Consider the following 22922-nt stretch of genomic DNA (forward strand, 5'->3'; position numbering starts at 1 on the left):
GAGAAAGAAAATGAGGAATTAGAGACCTGTAAGCCTGTCTCCAAGCTCATGTTCTTCAAGGCCATAATGTTATCTGCCCTCCTGTTTGTGTTTGCTAGTCAAATCCTCAAAAGCAATAGCAGGTTGGTTGAATATGATTTCCCTTAAATAAATCCACGTTAACTCTGCCCAAACAGGTTAATATTTTATGTATCCAGTTATCACGCCTTTGATAATAAGTCATAGTTTTTTTCCCTCAGTAAGTGGATTTATTAAAGGGAAATCATATTCAACCATCCTGCTGGTGCTTTTGAGGATCTGAGCAGCAGACACAAACAGGAGGGCAGATAATACTATGGCCTTGAAGAACATGAGCTTGGAGACATGTTTATATCAAAGCCATCAAACACTGTTCCTCAGATAGTCAAGGATTGAGCTGGAGCAATGCAGGTGGCATAATGTTTCATAATAGATGTCTGCCTTTGCCAAGAGGAGGTTCCAAAATATTTAAAATGATCCTCGTTGTCCAATGGCATTGTTGCACAGTAGGAACAGACACAGAACTGGCTTGAGGGTGGGGGACAGAGGGTAATGGTAGAGGGTTGCTTTTCAGACTGGAGGCCTGTGACCAGTGGTGTGCTGCAAGAATTGGTGCTGGGTCCACTGCTTTGTGTCTCTTATATTAATGTTGAGATGTGCACAAAGGAGGTATGATTAGTGGGTTTTCAAATGACACCAAAATTGGAGGTGTAATGGACAGCGAAGAAGGTTACCTCAGAGTACACTGGCACCTTGTTCAGATGGGTCGATAGGCTGAGGAGTGGCAGATGGAGTTTAATTTCGATAAATATGAGGTACTGCATTGTGGAAAGGCAAATCAGGGCAGGACTTATACAGTTAATGATAATGTCCTGGGAGTAATGCTGAACAAAGAGACCTTGGGATGCAAGTTCATAGTTCCTTGAAAGTGGACTCACAAGTAGACAAGAAAATGAAGGAAGCATTTGGTATGCATGCCATTATTGGTCAGTGCACTGAATACAGGAGTTAGGAGGTCATGTTGTGGCTAGACAGGACATTGGTTAGGCCATTTTGGAACACTTCATTCAATTTTGGTTTCCCTGCTATAGGAAACATGTTGTGAAACTTGAAAGAGTTCAGAACAGATTTACAAGGATGTTGCCAGGGTTGGAGAGTTTGAACTATAGGGAGGGGCTGAATCGGCGAGGGCTATTTTCCATGGAACATAGAGGTTGAGGGGTGACTGTACAGGTATTTATAAAATCATGAGAGGCATGGATAGGATGAACCGCAAGAGCCTTCTCCCTGGGGTAGAGGAGTCCAAAACTAGAGGACATAGGTTTAAGGTGAGAGGGGAAAGATTTAAAAGGGACCTAAGGGGCAATTTTTTCAGAGGGCGGTGCGTTAATGGAATGAGGTGTCAGAGGAAGTGGTGAAGTTTGGTACAATTACAACATTTAAAAGGCTTCTAGATACGTGGATACGAAGGATTTTGAGGGATATGGTCCAAATACTGCCAAATGGGACTAGATTAATTTAGGATGTCTGGTCAGCATGGATGAGTTAGATCGAAGGGTCTGTTTCCATGCTGTACAGCTCTATGATTTTCATATGAACGTGTAAATGCATTGACAATGGTTTGGAGCTCACCCACTTAAGTGTCAACTGCATACTGCAGTTCGATGGAATCTTCATGGAGATGAGGTGGGGTGTTACAGTGAAAAAAAAATTAAGAACAGCATTGGATGCAATGACACTGACCCTGCCTTACCCAATTTGCACTTTTATTAATGTTTTGTGGATGAATTGATGAAGATCATAGATTGTATGTAATTATGCAACAGGAGGAGGATGGTGATAAATTTCTGCACTCAGCCAAATTTGAGGAAGACACTCCATCAACCCTCCAGGCTGACAATGTTGAAGACCTTTGTGAAATAAAAGAAGGCCATGTGTAGAGATTGCTGCTGCAGACTGCCCTTTCCTTGAACTTGTCTTGCTGTGAAGATCGTGTTCACTGTGCCTCCTGATGGACACCATCTGCATTTTGATTTCAGGAGCTTTACAGCTCTGCGGAGGAGGCAACTGAGGAGGCTTCTTGAAATTTCACAAACTGCCAGAGGAAGTGGCAGATACAACAGCTACAACATTTAAAAGACATTTGGACAGCTACATGAATATCGAAGTTTTAAAGGGATATGGGCCAAATGCAGGCAAAATGAGACTAGTTTAGTTTGGTAAACTTGGTTAGCATGCATGGTTTGGATGGAAGGGTCTGCTTCTGTGCTGCATGACTCTATGACTCCATAAGCCTACCTATGGCAGACAGCAGTGCTTTGTTTTACTCATTTGTGAGTCTTGGGAGTCATTGGTTGACCTGTCCCTCGTTGCCATTGGGAAGGTGTGGTAAGCTGCCTCCTTGAACCATTTCAGTCCACATGCTGTAGGTTGACCCACAATGTCATTAGGAAAGGAAATCCAGTAGAGGTATTTTGACCCAGTGAAGGAACAGTGATACATTTCCAAGTCAGGATGGTGAGTGGCTTGGACAGAATGTGCAGATGATGGTGTTCCCATAATCTGCTGCCCTTGCTCTTCTGGATGGAAGTGGTTGTGGGTTTGAAAGGTGCTATCGAAGGATCTTTGGTGAATTTCTGCAGTGCATTTTGAAGATAGTAAATACTGTTGCTACTGAGCATCAGTGGTGGAGAGAGTAGATGCTTGTGGATGTGATGTCAATCAAGTGGGTTGCTTTGTCCTGAATGGTGTCAAGCTTCTTGAGTGCTGTTGAAGCTGCAGCCATCCAGGCAAGTGGGGAGTATTCCATTGCATCCATGACTTGTGCCTTGTGGATGGTAGACAGGCTTTAGGGAGTCAGGAGATGAGTTGCTCACCACAGTATTTTTAGCCTCTGATCTGCTCTTATGACAAATTCAGTTGAGTTTGTGGTCAATGGTAAATCCAAGGATGTTGATAGTGGGGAATTCAGCGATGGTAACACCAATGAATATCAAGGAGCTGTGGTAGTTTGTCTCTTAATGGAGGTAGTCATTGCCTGGCATCTGTGTGGCACAAATCTTACTTGCCCCTTGTCAGCCCAAGCCTGGATATTGTGCAGATCTTGTTGCATTTGAACATGGACTGCTTCAGTGTCTGAGGGGTCGTGAACGGTGGTGGACATTATAAAATCACCATCAAACATCCTCATATCTGACCTTATGGTGGAGAGACATTCATTGATGAAGCAGCTAAAGATGGTTGAGCTGAGGACACTACCCAAAGGAACTCCTGCAAAGATATCTGGAACTCAGACTAATTATCTCCAAAAACTACAATCATCTTCCTATGTGCCAAATATGACTCCAACCAGTGAAGAGTTTGCCCCCTAATTCCACTGATATCAGGTTTGCTAGGGTGCCTTGATGCCACACTCATTTGAGTGCAACCCTAATGTCAAGGCCTGTCACTCTCCTCTCACCTCTGGAAGTCAGTTTTTTTGTCCATATTTAAACCAAGGCTGTTAACATTGTTGGTCTTATCTCCATTCTTGGATATGGTCATGATTACAGATCTCAGAAATCCTATGGCATTCTCTCCTCCTTGCAGATGAGGGAAAAGAGGTTGTGCATTTATACCTTACATATATACATCCTCTGTTGTATTCTAATACTTCAACAGGGATTCACCAGGTTCATTGGTTCTTCACTGTCAGATGGCTTTTCAACCTCATGTCAAGTGGGGTTGTGCTGAGATGTTGGTAGGTACATTAAGTGACATTTAGGTGAAGGCACTTGCTCTGAGGACTGAGTTTTGGTTGAGAAGATCTTTGAAGTGCTCTTTCCAATGAGCACTGGCAGTCTCTGTCTTTAATGAGCACCATATCATTCCTGGCTCTCAGTGGAGTAGGTCCTTTCATGCTTGGGTTATAGATGGTTTTGACTGCACTGAAGAATTCATGAATGCCACGAGTGTAACAATTTGCTGGATTTCCTGAACTCTTCTCTCTTGGACCTTAGCCTACATTTATCCAAAGTCCTTTATTTCCTTGAGTATTCTTGCAGTTCAGGAATGCCTTTCACTTGTCATACAGTTGCTCCTGGTCCTCCTGGTCACTCTTATCAAACCAATATGAATGTTTCCTGGTGAATAAACCAGAAATATTCTCATATATGCTGTTAATGATGGATTTTAGTGCAGACCAGGTGCTATTCATTGCATGTTCATTGATCATCACCAGGTTGGTTGGGAGCCACTGGTTGAGTAGGTATTTCTTCTCAAACACTTTGAATCCACTAACATTGAATTTCCAGTGGCAGTGCTTCTGCCATCATTGCCATTGGGCCAGGTTGATGGAGATAGTAGCTTGGTTTAGGCAATGGTCAGTTGGACAATCATCAGCTTCTGTCTTGGCATAGGTGATGTGAACATCTTTGTGGTCCTCACTTAGATGATGCAGGTGCCAGTCACGAGTTAGGGTGTTTCCAAAAGGTCTTGGTTTTGTCTCTGTGAGGAAATAGCGTGTAACCAGACTATGTTCTCAGAATTTCACCGTTGCTTTCACAATGCCATCCTTGTCTATCACATCTTTCCAAACGTTTGTGCCCCTCTCAATTCTGGCATTGAATTCATCAGGGAGAATCAGCTTGTCTGCCTCTTTGGGGGAGATTAGTGGATGTGATATATTTGGACTTTCAGATTTGTTTTCAATAAGTTTCCTAATACTGTTGAGCAAACAGGGTTTATGGAGTTGGATTTAATAAAGTAGCATGGATTAAAGAGTCAGAGTTGTACAGCATGGAAACAGACCCTTCAATCCAACTCGCCCATGCCGACCAAATGTCCTAAATTAAACTAGTGCCATTTACTGGCCATATCCCACAAAATCTTTTGTATTCATGTACACATCCAGATGCTTTTTAAATGTTGTAATTGTACCAGCCTCCACCACTTCTTCTGGCAGCTCATTCCATACATGCACCACCCTCTGCATGAAAATGTTTACCTTTAGGTCTCTTTTATATCCTTCCCCTCTCGCCTTTAAGCTATGCCCTCCAGCTTTGGACTCCCCTGCCTGAGAAAAAAGACCTTAACCATTCACTCTATCCATGCCCTTCATAATTTTATATAATTCAATAAGGTCACCCCTCAACCTTTGACATTCCAGGGAAAAAACTCCAACCTATTCAGTCTCTCCATGTAGCTCAAAACCTCCAACTCCCACAACATCCCTGTAAATCTTTTCTGCACCAAATGGTTGATTATAGAAAAGAGAGGGTAAGAATAACTGAGTCATGCCGAGATGACCAGGTGAAGTACCACAAGGATCAGTGCTTGAGCCCCAGTTGTTCACAATCTATGTCAATGTGGGAATCAAATTTAATATTTTCAAATTCATAGATGACACAAAATTAGGTATGAATGCATTTTGTAAGATTAATTCAAAGAAGCTTCAAGGGGATTTGGACAATCTGAGGGAGTGAGCAATGATACAACCAATGGAATATAATGTGAATAAGTGTGAGGTTATCTACTTTTGGTAGGAGAAATAGAAGACTAGAGAATTTCTTAAATGGTGAATAATTAACAAGTATTGATGTCCTAATCAATCTGGGACCGAAGTCATTGAAAGCTCACATGAAGGTGCAGCAAAGATTCTGGGTAATCCAAGATTGAGGATGGGAAAAATTCCTGGCTGTAGCAGGCTGCTCCCTTTTGAGGTACTTTAGGTGCTGGAGGTGATTTCCTTGAATTCCAGGAGCAGTAATTACTGTTTTATATGTTGCTGCATTGTTTTGTAACTTTGGAGAAAAAAAAGTCAAAACAACAGCACTTTTGAAAAGGAGAGGAACAGACAAAGGAAGCACATGGTGAGGTCAGTGCAGGAGAGAGAGAAAGAAACCCATACTGCTAACTGACACAGCAGTGAACCTGCACAGTTACTGCCTTTGCTGTTTGAATTCATATATTGCTGGACATCAGAGTGCTTCTGGGAAATTAACAAACAGTGAAATTCACAACTAATCTTGGAGAAACCTGTTTGGGAGAGGCCACAGCACATAAACAGATTAGTGAATATTTTAAGCGTGGCCTTACAGTAAGTCTGCAGTAGTGAGTAGAGCGGGTTCATTCTTGATTATATGTTATATTGAGATATGTCTCTTTATTAAACTTAAAAGTATAAGCCATAAATATTAATTTAAACTGGAGCAGTGTTTTGTAGAGGAATAAGGCAGTGCTATTTTCTGGGTTTGTAGATTGAAAGAAGCAAAAATGGCCTTTAGTAGAGTGATATGCTCTTCTTGTTGAAGTTTAGGGAGAGTTTACAGGTTACTGAAGATTATATCTGCAATAAATGCTGTGGTTGTGAATCCTATCAGATTGAATAGATTGGTTGGAGAGACAGAGGCAATAAGGAATTTACAAGAGCAAGGGGATGTGATGGATGGCAGTTATAGGAAGGGAGAAAAGTTGCAGATACAGTCACATTGATGGGTTAACTCCAGGAAAGGTAAAAGAGGTAGGCAAGTCGTGCAGGAGTCTTCTGTGGCTATCCCTATTTCAAACTGTTTTGGAAAATGTAAGGGGTGATGGATTCTCAGGGGAACGTAGCACGAACAGCCAAGTTTCTGGTATTGAGACTGGCTCTCATGCAATGAGGGGTACATCGGGTTCCAAGAGATCGATTGTGTGAGGGGATTCTCTAGTTCAAGGTACAGACAGACATTTCTGTGGCCTGCAGTGAAAAATCAGAATGGTGTGTTGCTTCCCTAGTGCCAGGATCAAGGATGTCTCAGAGAGGGTGCAGAATGTTCTCAAGGGGGAGAGGGACCAGCAGGAGGTCATTGTACACATTGGAACCAACAACATAGGAAGGGAAAAGGTTGAGATTCTGAGGGGAGAATCAGAAAGTTAGGCAGAAATTTGAAAAGGAGGTCCTTGAGAGCAGTAATATCTGGGTTAGTCCCAGTGCTAAGGCAGGAATAGGAAGATAGAGCAGATGAATGCATGGCTGAGGAGCTGGTGTATGGGTGAAGAATTCACATTTTTTGCTCATTGGAAGCTCTTTTGGGGTAGAAGTGATCTGTACAAGAAGGACGGTTTGTACCTAAATTGGAAGGGGACTAATATACTGGCAGGTAGATTTGCTCGAGCTGCTTGGAAGGATTTAAACTATTTCAGTGGAAGAGGGTAGGACCCAGGGTGAAGAAAGAGGTCAGTCTGAGACTGGTACAGTGGAGAAAGGAAGCGAGTCAAACAGTCAGGGCAAGCAGGGACAAAGCAAAGAACAAGGTAGGACTGATAAAGTAAACTGCATTTATTTCAATGCAAGGGGCCTAACAAGGCAGATGAACTTAGGGCATGGTTAGGAAGAGGGACTGGGATATCTTAGCAATTACAAGAACATGGCTCAGGATGGACAGGACTGGCAGCTTAATATTCCAAGATACAAATGCTACAGGAAGGGCAGAAAGGGAGGCAAGAGAGAAGGGGGACTGGCGCTTTTGATAAGGGATAGCATTACAGATGTACTGAGGGAGGATATTCCCAGAAATATATCCAGGGAAGTTATTTGGGTCCAACTGAGAAATAGTCAGAGGGAAATTGAGAAACAAATTTGTAAGGAGATCTATATCTAAAGGATCCTATATTCAGCATTCGAGTTCGACCTTCCAAAATGTATGCCTTTTCTCAGCTCAGCTCTGCATCTTGTCTATGTCACGCTGCAGCCTGCAATAGCCCTCGATACTATCAATGGCACCTCCAACCTTTGTGTCATCAGTAAATTTACTAACCCACCCCTCAACCTCCTCATCCAAGTCATTTATAAAAACTATAAAGAGCAGAGGCCCAAGAAGAGCCCTGCGGGACACCACTCAACACTGACCTCCAGGTAGAATACTTTCCAACTACAACCACTCTCTGCCTTCTGTCAGCCAAACAATTCTGAATCCAGATAGCCAAATCTCCCTGTATCCCATACTGACTTTATGAATGAGCCTACCATGGGTAACCTTGTCAAATGCCTTGCTGAATTCCATATACACCTCATCCACTGCTCAAACTTTGCTGACCTGTCTTGTCACCTTCTCAAAGAACTCAATAGATTTGTGAGGCATGATCTGCCCCTCACAAAGCCATGCTGACTGCATTTAACTATGCTATGCTTTTCCAAATAGTCATAAATCATATCCCTCAGAATCTTTTCCAAACCTTTGCTGACCACAGACGCAAGCCTGGCTGGTCTGCAATTGCAAGGAACTTCCCTATTACCGTTCTTGAAAAGAGGAACAACATTCACCTCCTTCCAATCCTCCAGTAGACTTCCATTGAGAGTGAGGAGGCAAAGATCTTCGCCAGTGGCTTAGCAACCTCCTTTCTCGCTTCCCAAAGCAGCCGAGGATAAATCTGGTCTGGCCCTGGGGACTTATCAATCTTAATGTTTTCCAAAGTTTCTAGCACATTAACTTCATCAATCTTGATCTGGTCAAGCCTGTATCCCAGCTCTGCAAAGTTCTCATTCAGAACGAGGTCCCTTTCCTTAATGAAAACCGAAGCAAAAAACTCATTTAGGGCTTCCCCTATTTGCTCAGACCCCACGCACCAGTTCCCTACGCTATCCCTGACTGGCCCCACCTTCTCCCTGATCATTCTCTTATTCCTCACGTATGAGTAAAATGCTTTCGGGTTCTCCCTAATCCTTCTTGCCAAGCCTTTTTCATACCCCTCCTTGCTCTCCTCGGTCCATTTCTGAGCTCCTTTCTAGCAAGCCTGTAATCCTCTAAAGCTGTGCTAGATCCTTATTTCCTCCACCTTACCTAAGCTGCCTTCTTCCCTTTGACGAGAAGCTCCTCTGTTCTCGTCATCCAAGGTTCCTTAATCTTACCCCTTCTTACATGTCTCAGAGGAACAAATTCATGCATCACTCACAACAGCTGCTCCTTCAACAGTCTCCGTATGTCTGCTGTGCCCTTTCTGTGGAACAATTGCTTCCAGTCTGTAGTTCCCAACTCCTGTCTGATAGCGTCATAATTTCCTTTTCTCCAATTAAATATCTTGCCTCAGTAAATGCGCCTTTCCCTCTCCAAGGCTATGGTAATTGTGAGGCAGTTGTGATCACTGTCACCAAAGTGCTCTCCCACTGTGAGATCTGACACCTGTCCTGACTAATTGCCAAGCACCAAATCCAAAATGGCCTCTCCCCTCGTTGGTCTGCAGAAGGGCTTATGCCCGAAATGTCGATTCTCCTGTTCCCTGGATGCTGCCTGACCTGCTGCACTTTTCCAGCAACACATTTCCATCTCTGATCTCCAGCATCTGCAGACCTCACTTTCTCCTCTTCCCCATCCTATGCTTCCCAAATCTTGCCTAATCGCATCATAATTGCCTTTCCCCCAGCTGTAACTCTTGCCCACTCGTATACACTTATCCCTTTCTATCACTAAAGTAAACATAACAGAATTGTGATCGCTATCACCAAAGTGCTCACCTACTTCCAAGACTAACACCTGGTCGGGCTTATTGCCCAGTACCAAATCTAATGTGGCCTCGCCTCTTGTTGGCCTAACTACATGTGTCAGGAAGCTCTCCTGCACACACTGGACAAAAACTGACCCATCTATAGTACTCGTACTATAATGGTCCCAGTCAATATTTGGAAAGTTGAAGTCCCCCATGACAACTATTCTGTCTCTCTCACTCCTATCGAGAATCATCTTTGCTATCCTTTTCTCTACATCTCTGAAACTATTCGGAGGCCTATGGAAAACTCCCAACAGGGTGACCTCTCCTTTCCTGTTTCTAAACTCAGCCCATACTACCTCAGTTGACGAGTCCCCAAACATCCTTTCTGCAACTGTAATACCGTCCTTGACCAACAATGCCACACCTCCCCCTCTTTTACCATCTTCTCTGTTCTTACTGAAATATCTAAATCCTGGAACCTGCAACAACCATTCTGTCCCTGCTCTATCCATGTCTCTGAAATGGCCACAACGTCGGAGTCCCAGATACCAATCCATGCTGCAAGTTCACCCACCTTATTCCAGATGCTCCTGGCTTTGAAGTAGACACACTTCAAACCAACTTCTTGCTTGCCGGTGCCATCTTGCGTCCCTGAAACTTGATTTTGGATCTCTACTCTCAACCTTTTCTATACTCGAACTACAATTTCCGTTCCCATCCACCTGCTGGATTAGTTTAAACCCACCCCAATAGCCTTAGCGAATCTCCCCCCCCAGGATATTGGTACCCCTCTGGTTCAGATGAAGACCATCCTGCTTGTAGAGGTCCCACCTACCGCAGAAAGAGCCCCAATTATCCAAGAATCCAAAACCCTCCCTCCTGCACCATCCCTGTAGCCACGTGTTCAACTCGTCTCTCTCCCTATTCTTCGCCTCGCCAGCACGTGGCACGGGCATCAAACTAGAGACAACAACTCTGTTCGTCCTAGCTCTAAGCTTCCACCCTGGCTCCCTGAATTTCTGCCTGAAATCCCCATCTCTCTCCCTACCTATGTCGTTGGTGCCAATGTGGACCACGACTTGGGGCTGCTCCCCTCCCCCTTAAGGTTCCCAAAAACACGATCAGAGACATCACGAACCCTGGCACCTGGGAGGCAACACACCAACCGTGAGTCTCTCTCATTCCCACAGAACCTCCTATCAGTCCCCCTAACTGTGGAGTCCCCAATGACTACTGCTCTGCTCCTCTTTCCCTTTCCCTTCTGAGCAGCAGGGACAGACTCTGTGCCAGAGCCCTGGGCCCCACTGCTTTCCCCGGTAAGACATCCCCCCAACAGTATCCAAAACGGTATATTTATTGTTGAGGGGAATGGCCACAGGGGATCCCTGCACTGCCTGCCGGTTCCCTTTCCGTCCCCTGACTGTAACCCATCTGCCTTTTTCTTGTACCTGAGGAGTGACTACCTCCCTGTAACTCCTCTCAATAACCCCTTCTGCCTCCCGAATGATCCGAAGTTCATCCAGCTCTCGCTCCAGTCCCCAATGCCGTTTTTGAGGAGCTGGAGTTGGGTGCACTTCCCGCAGATGCAGTCAGCAGGGACACTAGTGGTGACCCTTACCTCCCACATTCTGCAGGAGGAACATTCAACTGCCCTAACCTCCATTCCCACTATTCTAAATTCCCAAAGAGACTGTTGAAAAATAAGGAATAAAAAATAAACTCGTTACCTGACCAATCTGGCGCACAGAACCTTTTTTTTTTGGTTAGAAGAGGAGGATGAATGGGAGACACTATCTGAGTAGTGTTTCGGGTAACGCAACCACACAAATATATGACTTCCCAGAAGTCCTTCGTTCCTCCCTCGCACCTCTCGGCAAATGGAGGCCCCGACGCCTGAAAAGGGTAACTCGGGAGAGAATAGGACCCCTCAAAGATCAGCAAGGCGGCCTTTGAGTGGAGCCACAGAAAATGGAAGAGATACTAAATGAATATTTTGCATCAGTATTTACTGTGAAAAAGGGTATGGAAGAAAGAGACTGTAGGGAAATAGATGGTGACATTTTGCAAAATGTCCAGCTTACAGAGGAGGAAGTGCTGGATGTCTTGAAACAGTTAAAAGTGGATAAATCCCCAGGACCTGATCAGGTATACACGAGAACTCTGTGGGAAGCTGGAGAAGTGATTGCTGGGCCTCTTGCTGAGATATTTGTATCATCGATAGTCACAGCTGAGGTGCCGGGAGACTGGAGGTTGGCAAATGTGGTGCCACTGTTTAAGAAGGGCGGTAAAAACAAGCTAGGGAACTATAGACCGGTGAGCCAGACCTCGGTGGTGGGCAAGTTGTTGGAGGGAATCCTGAGGGACAGGATGTACATGTATTTGGAAAGGCAAGGACTGATTTGGGATAGTCAACATGGCTTTGTGCGTGGGAAATTATGTCTTACAAACTTGATTGAGTTTTTTGAAGAAGTAACAAAGAAGATTGAGGAGGGCAGTGCAGTAGATGTGATCTATATGGGCTACAGTAAGGCGTTCGACAAGGTTGAAAATGTGTTGCTGGAAAGGCGCAGCAGGTCAGGCAGCATCCAAGGAGCAGGAGAATCGACGTTTCGGGCATAAGCCCTTCTTCAGGAATGAGCCCTTCCCTTCTTCCTCATGGGAGACTGATTAGCAAGGTTAGATCTCATGGAATGACGGGAGAACTAGCCATTTGGATACAGAACTGGCTCAGAGGTAGAAGACAGAGGGCGGTGGTGGAGGGTTGTTTTTCAGACTGGAGGCCTGTGACCAGTGGAGTGCCACAAGGATCGGTGCTGGGCCCTCTACTTTTTGGTTATTCACCTCAATGATTTGGATGTGAGCATAAGAGGTACAGTTAGTAGGTTTGCAGATGACACCAAATTTGGAGATGTAGTGGACAGCGAAGAGGGTTACCTCAGATTACAACAGGATCTGGACCAGATAGGCCAATGGGCTGAGAAGTGGCAGATGGAGTTTAATTCAGATAAATGCGAGGTGCTGCATTTTGGGAAAGCAAAACTTAGCAGGACTTATACATTTAATGGTAAGGTCCTAAACAGTGTTGCTGAACAAAGAGACCTTGGAGTGCAGGTTCATAGCTCCTTGAAAGTGGAGTAGCAAGTAGCTAGGATAGTGAAGAAAGCGTTTGGTATGCTTTCCTTTATTGGTCAGAGTATTGAGTATAGGAGTCGGGAGGTCATATTCTGGCTGTACAGAACATTGGTTAAGCCACTGATGGAACATTGCATGCAATTCTAGTGTCCTTCCTATCGGAAAGATGTTGTGAAACTTGAAAGGGTTCAGAAAAGACTTACAAGGATGTTGCCAGGGTTGGAGGATTTGAGCTACAGGGAGAGGCTGAACAGGTTGGGGCTGTTTTCCCTGGAGCGTCGGAGGCTGAGGGGTGACCTTATAGAGGTTTACAAAATTATGAGGGGCATGGATAGGATAAATAGACAAAGTCTTTTCCTTGGGGTTGGGGAGTCCAGAACTAGAGGGCATAGGTTTGGGTGAGAGGGGAAAGATATAAAAGAGACCTAAGGGGCAACATTTTCACACAGAGGGTGGTACGTGGATGGAATGAGCTGCCAGAAGTTGTGGTGGAGGCTAGTACAATTGCAACATTTAAGAGGCACTTAGATGGGTATATGAATAGGAAGGATTTGGAGGGATATGGGCCGAGTGCTGGCAGCGGGACTAGATTGGGTTGGGAGATCTGGTCAGCATGGACGGATTGGACCGAAGGATCTGTTTCCATGCTGTACATCTCTATGACTCTAAGTTAGGTTTTTAAACAGTTAGACTCACCTTCCCAGAAGTCCTTCGCTCCTCCCTTGCACCTCTCGGCAAAAACAAAATAAGGCATGGCAGGTGACTGAGGTGTTAGTGGGAGAGCACATTGGGTCCAATAACCATAATGCTATTTGTTTTTAAATAGTGAAGGAAAAGGATAGACCAGACCGAAAAGTTGAAGTTCTAAATTGGAGAAAGGCTAATTTTGACGATATTAGGCAAGAACTTTCAAAAACTGATTGGGGGCAGATGTTCGCAGATAAAGAGGCGGCTGGAAAATGGGAAGCCTTCAGAAATGAGATAACGAGAATCCAGAGAAAGTATATTTCTGTTAGGGTGAAAGGAAAGGCTGGTAGGTATAGGGAATGCTTTATGACTAAAGCAATTGAGGGTTTGGTTAAAAAAAGGAAGCATATGTCAGGTATAGACAGGATAGATAGTGGAAAGGCAGTAGGAGTATACTTAAGAGGGAAATCAGGAGGGCAAAAAGGGGACAAGAGATAGCTTTGGCATGTAGAATTAAGGAGAACCCAAAGGGTTTTTACAAATATATTAAGGACAAAAGGGTAACTAGGGAGAGAATAGGGCCCCTCAAAGATTAGCAAGGCAGCTCATGTAAGGAACCACAGTGATGAACCAGCTCATGTAAGGAACCACAGTCCTGGCAGTGATGAACTCTATTGTGCATCAACTGGATCATTGTTTCTAAACAAATCATGTTCATGTTTGTTGGCTTTAAGTTTTGTCTTTGTACAATAGATACAATTGACCACAGTCAGTTCAGGGTTCTCTCATTCTCAAACGCGTTGACTTCAAAAATAACAGACGGCCAGACTGGTTAAGGCAAAGTCTCTGAAAACCTTTAGCATTTGATGTTCACAGATAAATTCCAAAATCCGCAAGATGACTAAAGAAATTGAGGGATTGGTTAAGAAAAAGAAGGAAGCATATGTCACGTATAGACAGAGTAGAACGAGTGAATCCTCAGAGTATAAAGGCAGTAGGAGTATACTTAAGATGGAAATCAGGAGGGCAAAAAGGTGACATGAGATAGCTTTGGCAAATAGAGTTAAGAAGAATCCAAAGGGTTTTTACAAATACATTAAGGACAAAAGGGTAACTGGAGAGAGAAAAGGGTTCCTCAAAGATCAGCAAGGCAGCCTTTGTGTGAAGCCACAAGAGGCGGGGGGAGATACTAAATGAGTATTTTGCATTAGTATTTACAGTGGAAAAGGACATGAAAGGTACAGAATGTAAGGAAATTGATGGTAACATCTTGAAAAATGTCCACATTACAGAGGACAAAGTGCTGGATGTCTTGAAACGTATAAAAGTGGATAAATCCCCAGGACCTCATCAGGTGCACCCTCGAACTCTGTGGGAAGCTACGGAAGTGATTGCTGGGCCTCTTGCTGAGATATTTCGAGTGATAGAGTCATAGAGGTGTACAGCATGGAAAAAGACCCTTCGGTCCAACTCGTCCATGACAACCAGATATCCCAACCTAATACAGTTCCACCTGCCAGCACCTGGACCATCTCCCTCCAAACCGTTCTTATTCATATACCCATCCAGATGCCTTTTAAATGTCATCGATAGTCACAGATGAGGTGCCGGAAGACTGAAGGTTGGCTAATGTGGTGCCACTGTTTAAGAAAGGTGGTAAGGACAAGCCAGGGAACTATAGACCAGTGTGCCTGACGTTGGTGATGGGCAAGTTGTTGGAGGGAATCCTGAGGGACACGATGTAGGTGTATTTGGAAATGCAAGGACTGATTGGGCATTGTTAACATGACTTTGTGCGTGGGAAATGATATCTCACAAACTTGTTTGAGTTTTTGAAGAAGTAACAAAGAGGATTGATGAGGGAAAAGCAGTGGACATGATCTATATGGACTTCAGTAAGGCATTTGACAAGGTTCCCCATGGGAGACTGGTGAGCAACGTTACATTTCATGGAATACAGGGAGAACTCACCATTTGGATACAGAACTGGTTCAAAGGTAGAAGACAGAGGGTGGTGGCGGAGGGTTGGTTTTCAAATTGGAAGCCTGTGACTAGTGGAGTGCCACAAGGATCGGTGCTGGGTCCTCTACTTTTCTTCATTTATATAAATGATTTGGATGTGAGCATAAGATGTATAGTTAGTAAGTTTGCTGATGCCACCAAATTTGGAGCTATAGTGGACAGCGAAGAAGGTTACCTCCGATTACAATGGTATCTTGATCAGATGGGTCAATGGGCTGAGAAGTGGCAGGTGGAGTTTAATTTAAATAAATGTGAGGTGCTTCATTTTGGGAAAGCAAATCTTAGCAGGACTAATACACTTAATGGTAAGGTCCACGGGAGTGTTGCTGAACAAAGAGACCTTGCAGTGCAGATTCATAGCTCCTTGAAAGCGAGTCGCAGGTTGATAGGATAGTGAAGAAGGCATTTGGTATGCTTGGAATACTGTTTGAATACTGCATGCAATTGTGGTCTCCTGCCTATTGGAAAGATGTTGAAAGGATGCAGAAAAGATTTACAAGGATGTTGCCAGTGTTGGAGAATTTGAGCTCTCAGGAGAGGTTGAATAGGCTAGGGCTGTTTTCCCTAGAGCGTCGGAGGCTAAGGGGGTGACCTTAAATGTCTAAAAAATCATGACGGGCATGGATAGGATAAATAGAGAAAGTCTTTTCCCTGGGTTGGTAAAGTCTAGAACTAGAGGGCATAGGCTTAGGTTGAGAAGGGAAGATACAAAAGAGACCTAAGAGGCAACTTTGTCACGCAGAGGGTGGTGTGTGTATGGAATGAGCTGCCAGAGGAACTGGTGGAGGCTGGTACAATTGCAACATTCAAAAGGCATCTGGATGGGTATATGAATAGGAAGGGTTTGGAGGGATATGGGCCAGGTGCCTGCAGGTGAGACTAGATTGGGTTAGGATATCTACTCATCATGGAAAAGTTGGACCGAAGGGTCTGTTTCCATGCTGTACATCTCTATGACTCTAAATAATTCAAAAGATTAGCACTGCTGCATCACAGTACCAGGCCCTGGGTTCGTTTCCCGCCTGTCTGTGTGGAGTTTGTACAATCTCCCCGTGTCTGCGTGGGTTTCCTCCGGGTGCTTTGGATTCCTCCCACGATCCAAAGATGTGCAGGTTAGGTGAATTGGCCATGCTAAATTGCCCACAGTGTTAGGCGTGTTAGTCAGGAGTAAATATAGAGTAGGGGAATGGGTTTGGGTGGGTTTCTCTTCAGAGGGGCGGTGTGGACATGTTGGGCCGAAGGGCCTGTTTCCACACTGTAGAGAATCTAATCTGGAAAAAAATGCAATGTTTGCCTTTATTGTAAACTCAGGAATAAGGTATATTGAATGTTCTCAACAAATAAAATTACTCATCAGGCCTCACATTCCTGTGAGCATAAAGCTTGCTGAAAACCTTTGACTCTGCTGGTACTGGGATAATCCCTTTCAGTATTGGAATTATAGCAATTCCTCTTATTAAGATCTTTGGGACTGCAGTGAATTCATAGACACTCATTTTGCTTCTCTTTCATCATGATAGAATTTACCAAATCTGAGATTCTGGGGATCAGTTTCTATTCTTTCAACTGTTTCAAGCTTTCCTTTTAATTCTATTGGCACGTTGTGAGGAATGATTCACTTTTTTTAAAAATAAGTAGTAATGTTACAGTCAAAACCTGCAAAGCATCCATCGATGTCCTCAAAACACTGGATAATTTGGACCAGGATTTTCTTGCTTCTGATGGAAAAGTGACTTTATTCAGTGTACTTCCTTCACTCCGCGGTTCATCATAGACAATAGGTGCAGGAGTAGGCCATTCTGCTCTTCGAGCCTGCACCACCATTCAATTTAATCATGGCTGATCATCCTTAATCAGTATCCTGTTCCTGCCTTATCTCCATAACCCTTGATTCCACTATCCTTGAAAGCTCTATCCAACTCTTTCTTAAATGAATCCAGAGACTGGGCCTCCACTGCCCTCTGGGGCAGAGCATTCCACACACCCACCACTCTCTGGGTGAAGAAGTTTCTCCTCTTCTCTGTCCTAAATGGTCTACCCCGTATTTTTAAGCTGTGTCCTCTGGTTCGGCACTCACCCATCAGCGGAAACATGTTTCCTGCCTCCAGAATGTCCAATCCTTTAATAATCTTATATGTCTCAATCAGATCCCCTCTCAGTCTTCTAAACTCAAGAGTATACAAACCCAGTCGCTCCAGTCTTTCAGCGTAAGGTAGTCCTGCCATTCCAGGAATTGACCTCATGAACCTACGCTGCACTCCCTCAATAGCCAGAATGTCTTTCCTCAAATTTGGAGACCAGAACTGCACACAATACTCCAGGTGTGGTCTCACCAGGGCCCTGTACAGCTGAAGAAGAACCTCTTTGCTTCTATACTCAATCCCTCTTGTTATGAAGGCCAGCATGCTATTAACCGTCTTCACTACCTGCTGTACCTGCATGCTTACCTTCATTGACTGCTGTACAAGAACACCCAGATCTCTTTGTACTGCCCCTTTACCTAAATTGATTCCATTTAGGTAGTAATCTGCCTTCCTCTTCTTGCCACCAAAGTGGATAACCATTCATTTATCCACATTAAACTGCATCTGCCATGCATCTGACCACTCACCTAACCTGTCCAGGTCACCCTGTAATCTCCTAACATCCACCTCACATTTCACCCTGCCACCCAGCTTAGTATCATTAGCAAATTTGCTAATGTTATTATTAATATCATCTTCTATATCATTAATATATATTGTAAAAAGCTGCAATCCCAGCACTGATCCCTGTGGTACCTCACTGGTCACTGCCTGCCATTCCGAAATGGAGCCGTTTATCACTACTCTTTGTTTCCTGTCAACCAACCAACTTTCAATCCAAGTTAGTACTTTGCCCCCAATACCATGCACCCTAATTTTGCTCACTAACCTCCTATGTGGGAGGTTATCAAAAGCTTTCTGAAAGTCCAGGTACACTACATCTACTGGATCTCCCTCGTCCATCTTCAGAGTTACATCCTCAAAAAATTCCAGAAGATTAGTCAAGCATAATTTCCCCTTCATAAATCCATGCTGACTCTGACCTATCCTGTTACTACTATCCAAATGTGTCGTAATTTCATCCTTTATATAGACTCCAGCATCTTTCCCATCACTGAAGTCAGACTAACTGGTCTATAATTTCCTGCTTTCTCTCTCCCACCTTTCTTAAAAAGTGGTACAACATTAGCCACCCTCTGATCCACAGGAACTGATCCCGAATCTATCGAACTCTGGAAAATAATCACCAACGCATCCACGATTTCTCGAACCACCTCCTTCAGTACCCTGGGATGTAGACCATCAGGCCCCGGGGACTTATCAACCTTTAGACCTAACAGTCTCTCCAACACCAATTCCTGGCAAATATAAATTCCCTTAAGTTCAGGTCCTTCAGCCACTGTTAGCTCAGGGAGATTGATTGTGTCTTCTCCAGTGAACACAGATCTGAAGTACCAATTCAATTCTTCTGCCATTTCTTTGTTCCCCGTAATATATTCCCCTGTTTCTGTCTTCAAGGGCCCAATTTTAATCTTAACCTTTTTTTTGCCTTTCACATACCTAAAAAAGCTTTTACTATCCTCCTTTATATTTTTGGCCAGTTTACCTTCGTACCTCATTTACTGAGATCAGTTGTAACTACACAACCTTTAGAGAGCAGAACCCTCTGTTTCTGTGACACAGAACATTCAATAAACATGTATATCCTTCTGATGGAGGTTGTTCCTAGCTATGAAATCTAATTTTCTCTGTATGCAATTACTTGGTTTCTAAATATCATTCCTCATGAAAGTGTTTTCCTTTAAATTTTCAGGTAAGATTATCTGAGTAGAGTGATGTTAATCCTTCTTATAAATCTAAAAAGTAAGTTTGATATTATAATTTAGAATCTTATTAGTCATGTCCTCCCTCGCTGAAAGGTTGTTTACATTTCTTTGAAAACTATTGATCCTGAAACGTTATGCAATCATATGGTTCTCATGTCTTCTTTGTCATTTTAGAGGTTATGCATGTTTTTGGTGGTTTATTTTAGTTTCATTCAAAATTTGCTCTTGCTGTCATCTGCCAGCACACCGCAGGTGTGGGGAGAGATTGAGAAGGAGTTTCCACCTTAACTTCAAACAGTGCGAGAACTGAACCCGTATTACACTGTTTCACAGATCAATCAGCCACCCAACTGAGCTAAACCGGCCCCATTTCAAATTCGAATGCAAGACCTTTGTTGAACATACGAGATAACACCAGTGTGGCTGATTTAGTTCCGCACAAAAGCTATTGTCATGTAATGAGTAATGTAGCTAGTTAGATGCTTGCATACAAACATGAATATAAGCTTCTTAAATTACAACTGAAAATGTAGCAGACATCATTCGCCATCCATATCATGTACAGTGTTTGTTGGTGAAATATTGGTCATCTTATTTCTGCACAATTCATGCAGACTTTAGCGCTAAATCAGTATTAATTCTGCTTTTAAAACATTTTAACTTACAGACATCTTTTTATCACCATGTTGTGTCTTGTGGTTCCCAAAAAATTGAAACAACCACATTTGCAGGCAAAAATACTGAACTTCCTTAAAATTTATCCCACCATGTGCTGCAGAGTATGGTCCTGGAATGAGATATGTGCAGACGCATATCAAAATAGTTTTTAAATCGAACAATAATTTACTGAATAATTTAACGAAATTGATCAAAGAAAATAACTGAATCCATCGGTGTTATTGCCATTTTTGTTTCAACTCTCAGTCCTACAGAAAGTTAATACTAGATTCCTCGAGACCTGGATCGCTGGCAAACACTAGTTCCTTTCGTGCAAAATCATATCAGCAGCAAGACTAAGTGTGCTTTTAAAATATTGACAGTGGTTCAGAAATGGACCAGCCAGCGGGTTCAGCATTGCAATATTGAAGAACCATGCATGCTGCCGGAACTCCTATCATCTGCTCAATTGTTCCATCGGAGTAAATAGATCGTTGCCCGCTCTCTGCGACTCAGGTTCTGTATTTCCGGTCTGTCGTTTGTGACAGAGGAGATGTTACGTTCATTGATCCGGACACGGGCCTTACTCCAGGTAACCATGGCAGCACGGCAGGAGAACGGGCAGCGAATGTTTCGAGGTGCCAGGCGCTGACGGTTTATCATCTCCCTCGCGCAGGTTCCAGTGGTTCCGCCTTATCCTCGTGCCCCAAGCCCGTGGAGGTTAATGGTGGGGGAGGGGGAGGGGAAGGAGAACATTAATATCAGTTCTTGGTCGTGGTGGGCGTTTAGGAAATGTGGTCAGTTCAGAGGGTTTTAGAGTCAGTTTGTGGGATGGTGGCGAGAAGCACTAGAATGGCGATCGAGCCGACCCGTAAGTCATGGGTAATTCATGTAAAGCAACAGATCTGATTCAGGATGGGATGTTAGCTCCTTGGTGCTAGGGTCAAGGATGTTGTGGTAGAACTGTAGAGCATCATCCCGGGTGCTCGCAGTCTTGGACGATGTTAGTACAAAAGTTAGAAAGAGGACGTGGTCCTGAAGTCAGAATTCATGGAGCTGGTTAGAAACTTATAAAAAAGAACCTCAAAAGTTGTAATCTTTGGATGATACTTGGTGCTTTTGGCAAAGGATCAAACAAATAATGTACTTGAAGAATTGATGTAGGAGGGAGGACTTTAGATTCTTTGAACTTTGTAAGTGGTTCTGGGGGAAATGGGAGCTGTATTTGCCAAGCAGTTTGCTCCTGAACAAAGCCATTGAGAAGAATTTTGTTGTTTCAATTGGGGAGGGTCTCAATATAGCATATGGAATGATATCAGCAGAGTGCAATGAAAAAAACTAATGGATGACATTAGGATAGAGTAATGGGGAAAGTAAATCTAAATTGGAGTTACTCTGCATAGAGTCAGAAAGATGTACAGGAAACAGACCCTTCAGTCCATCTCGTCCAATTGACCAGACATCTCAACATAGATTAGAGTGGTGCTGGAAAAGCATAGCAGGTCAGGCAGCATCCAAGGAGCAGGAAAATTGACGTTTTGGGCAAAATTCCTTCATCAGGAATAAAGGCAGAGAGCCTCTGGGGTGGAGAGATAAATAGAACATAGAACATAGAAGAATACAGCGCAGTACAGGCCCTTGGGCCCTCGATGTTGCGCCGATCCAAGCCCACCTAAACTACACTAACCCACTATCCTCCATATACCTATCCAATGCCCTCTTAAATGCCCATAAAGAGGGAGAGTCCACCACTGTTACTGGCAGAGCATTCCATGAACTAACGACTCGCTGAGTGAAGAACCTACCCCTAACATCAGTCCTATATCTACCCCCCCTTAATTTAAAGCTATGCCCCCTTGTAATACCCGACTCAATACGCGGGAAAAGGTTCATACTGTCGACCCTATCTAACCCCCTAATCATCTTGTACACCTCAATCAAGTCACCCCTAAACCTTCTTTTCTCTAGTGAAAACAGCCCCAAGTGCCTCAGTCTTTCCTCATACGATTTTCCTTCCATACCAGGCAACATCCTGGTAAACCTCCTCTGCACCCGTTCCAATGCCTCCACATCCTTCCTATAGTATGGCGACCAAAACTGCACACAATATTCCAGATGCGGCCGTACCAGAGTCTTATACAACTGCATCATGACCTCAGGACTCCGGAACTCAATTCCTCTACCAATAAAAGCCAGTACGCCATATGCCTTCCTCACCGCACTATTTACCTGGGTGGCAACTTTCAGAGATCTGTGTACATGGACACCAAGATCCCTCTGCTCATCCACACTACCAAGTATCCGACCATTAGCCCAGTACCCCATCTTTTTGTTATTCTTCCCAAAGTGAATCACCTCGCACTTAGCTACATTGAATTCCATCTGCCACCTTTCTGCCCAGCTCTGCAGCTTCTCTATATCCTGCTGTAACCTGCCACATGCTTCCTCACTGTCAACAACTCCTCCGACTTTCGTGTCATCCGCAAACTTGCTCACCCAACCTTCTAACCCCTCTTCCAGGTCATTTATAAAAATGACAAACAGCAATGGTCCCAAAACAGATCCTTGCGGAACACCACTAGTGACGGCACTCCATGAAGAAACTTTGCCATCAACTACTACCCTCTGTCTTCTTCCATCCAGCCAATTCCTAATCCAAACCTCCAACTCACCCTCAATGCCATATCTCCGTATTTTCTGCAGTAGCCTACCATGGGGAACCTTATCAAACGCCTTACTAAAATCCATATATACCACATCTACCGCTTTCCCCTCATCAACCTCCTTCGTCACCTTTTCAAAGAATTCAATAAGGTTTGTGAGGCACGACTTGCCCTTCACAAAGCCATGCTGACTATCCTTGATCACATTATTCCTATCTAGATGTGCATAAATCCTATCCCTTACAATTCTCTCTAAGACTTTGCCCACAACAGAAGTGAGACTCACCGGCCTATAGTTACTAGGGCTATCCCTACTCCCCTTTTTGAACAAGGGAACCACATTTGCTATCCTCCAGTCTTCTGGGACTACTCCTGTAGACAAAGAGGACATAAAAATCAAGGCCAATGGCTCTGCAATCTCCTCCCTTGCTTCCCAGAGAATCCTAGGA

At 43.9% G+C, this 22922-nt stretch overlaps 1 protein-coding gene across 1 annotated transcript in view; it reads left to right on the plus strand.

The window, feature by feature from the left end:
- Positions 1-20313: 20313 nt before the first annotated feature.
- stoml2 (stomatin (EPB72)-like 2) overlaps positions 20314-22922 on the plus strand; it is a 54016-nt gene continuing 51407 nt past the window's right edge. The window contains exon 1 of the mRNA XM_043687913.2: positions 20314-20402. Coding sequence (XP_043543848.1) covers positions 20364-20402 — 39 coding nt within the window. The 5' untranslated portion in view covers positions 20314-20363. The remainder of the gene's footprint in view (positions 20403-22922) is intronic.

This window comes from Chiloscyllium plagiosum, unplaced genomic scaffold (genome assembly GCF_037043375.1).
Source record: "Chiloscyllium plagiosum isolate Xiang-an unplaced genomic scaffold, Cpla_swu_hap1 HiC_scaffold_1, whole genome shotgun sequence".
NCBI classification, from domain to species: Eukaryota; Metazoa; Chordata; class Chondrichthyes; order Orectolobiformes; family Hemiscylliidae; genus Chiloscyllium; species Chiloscyllium plagiosum.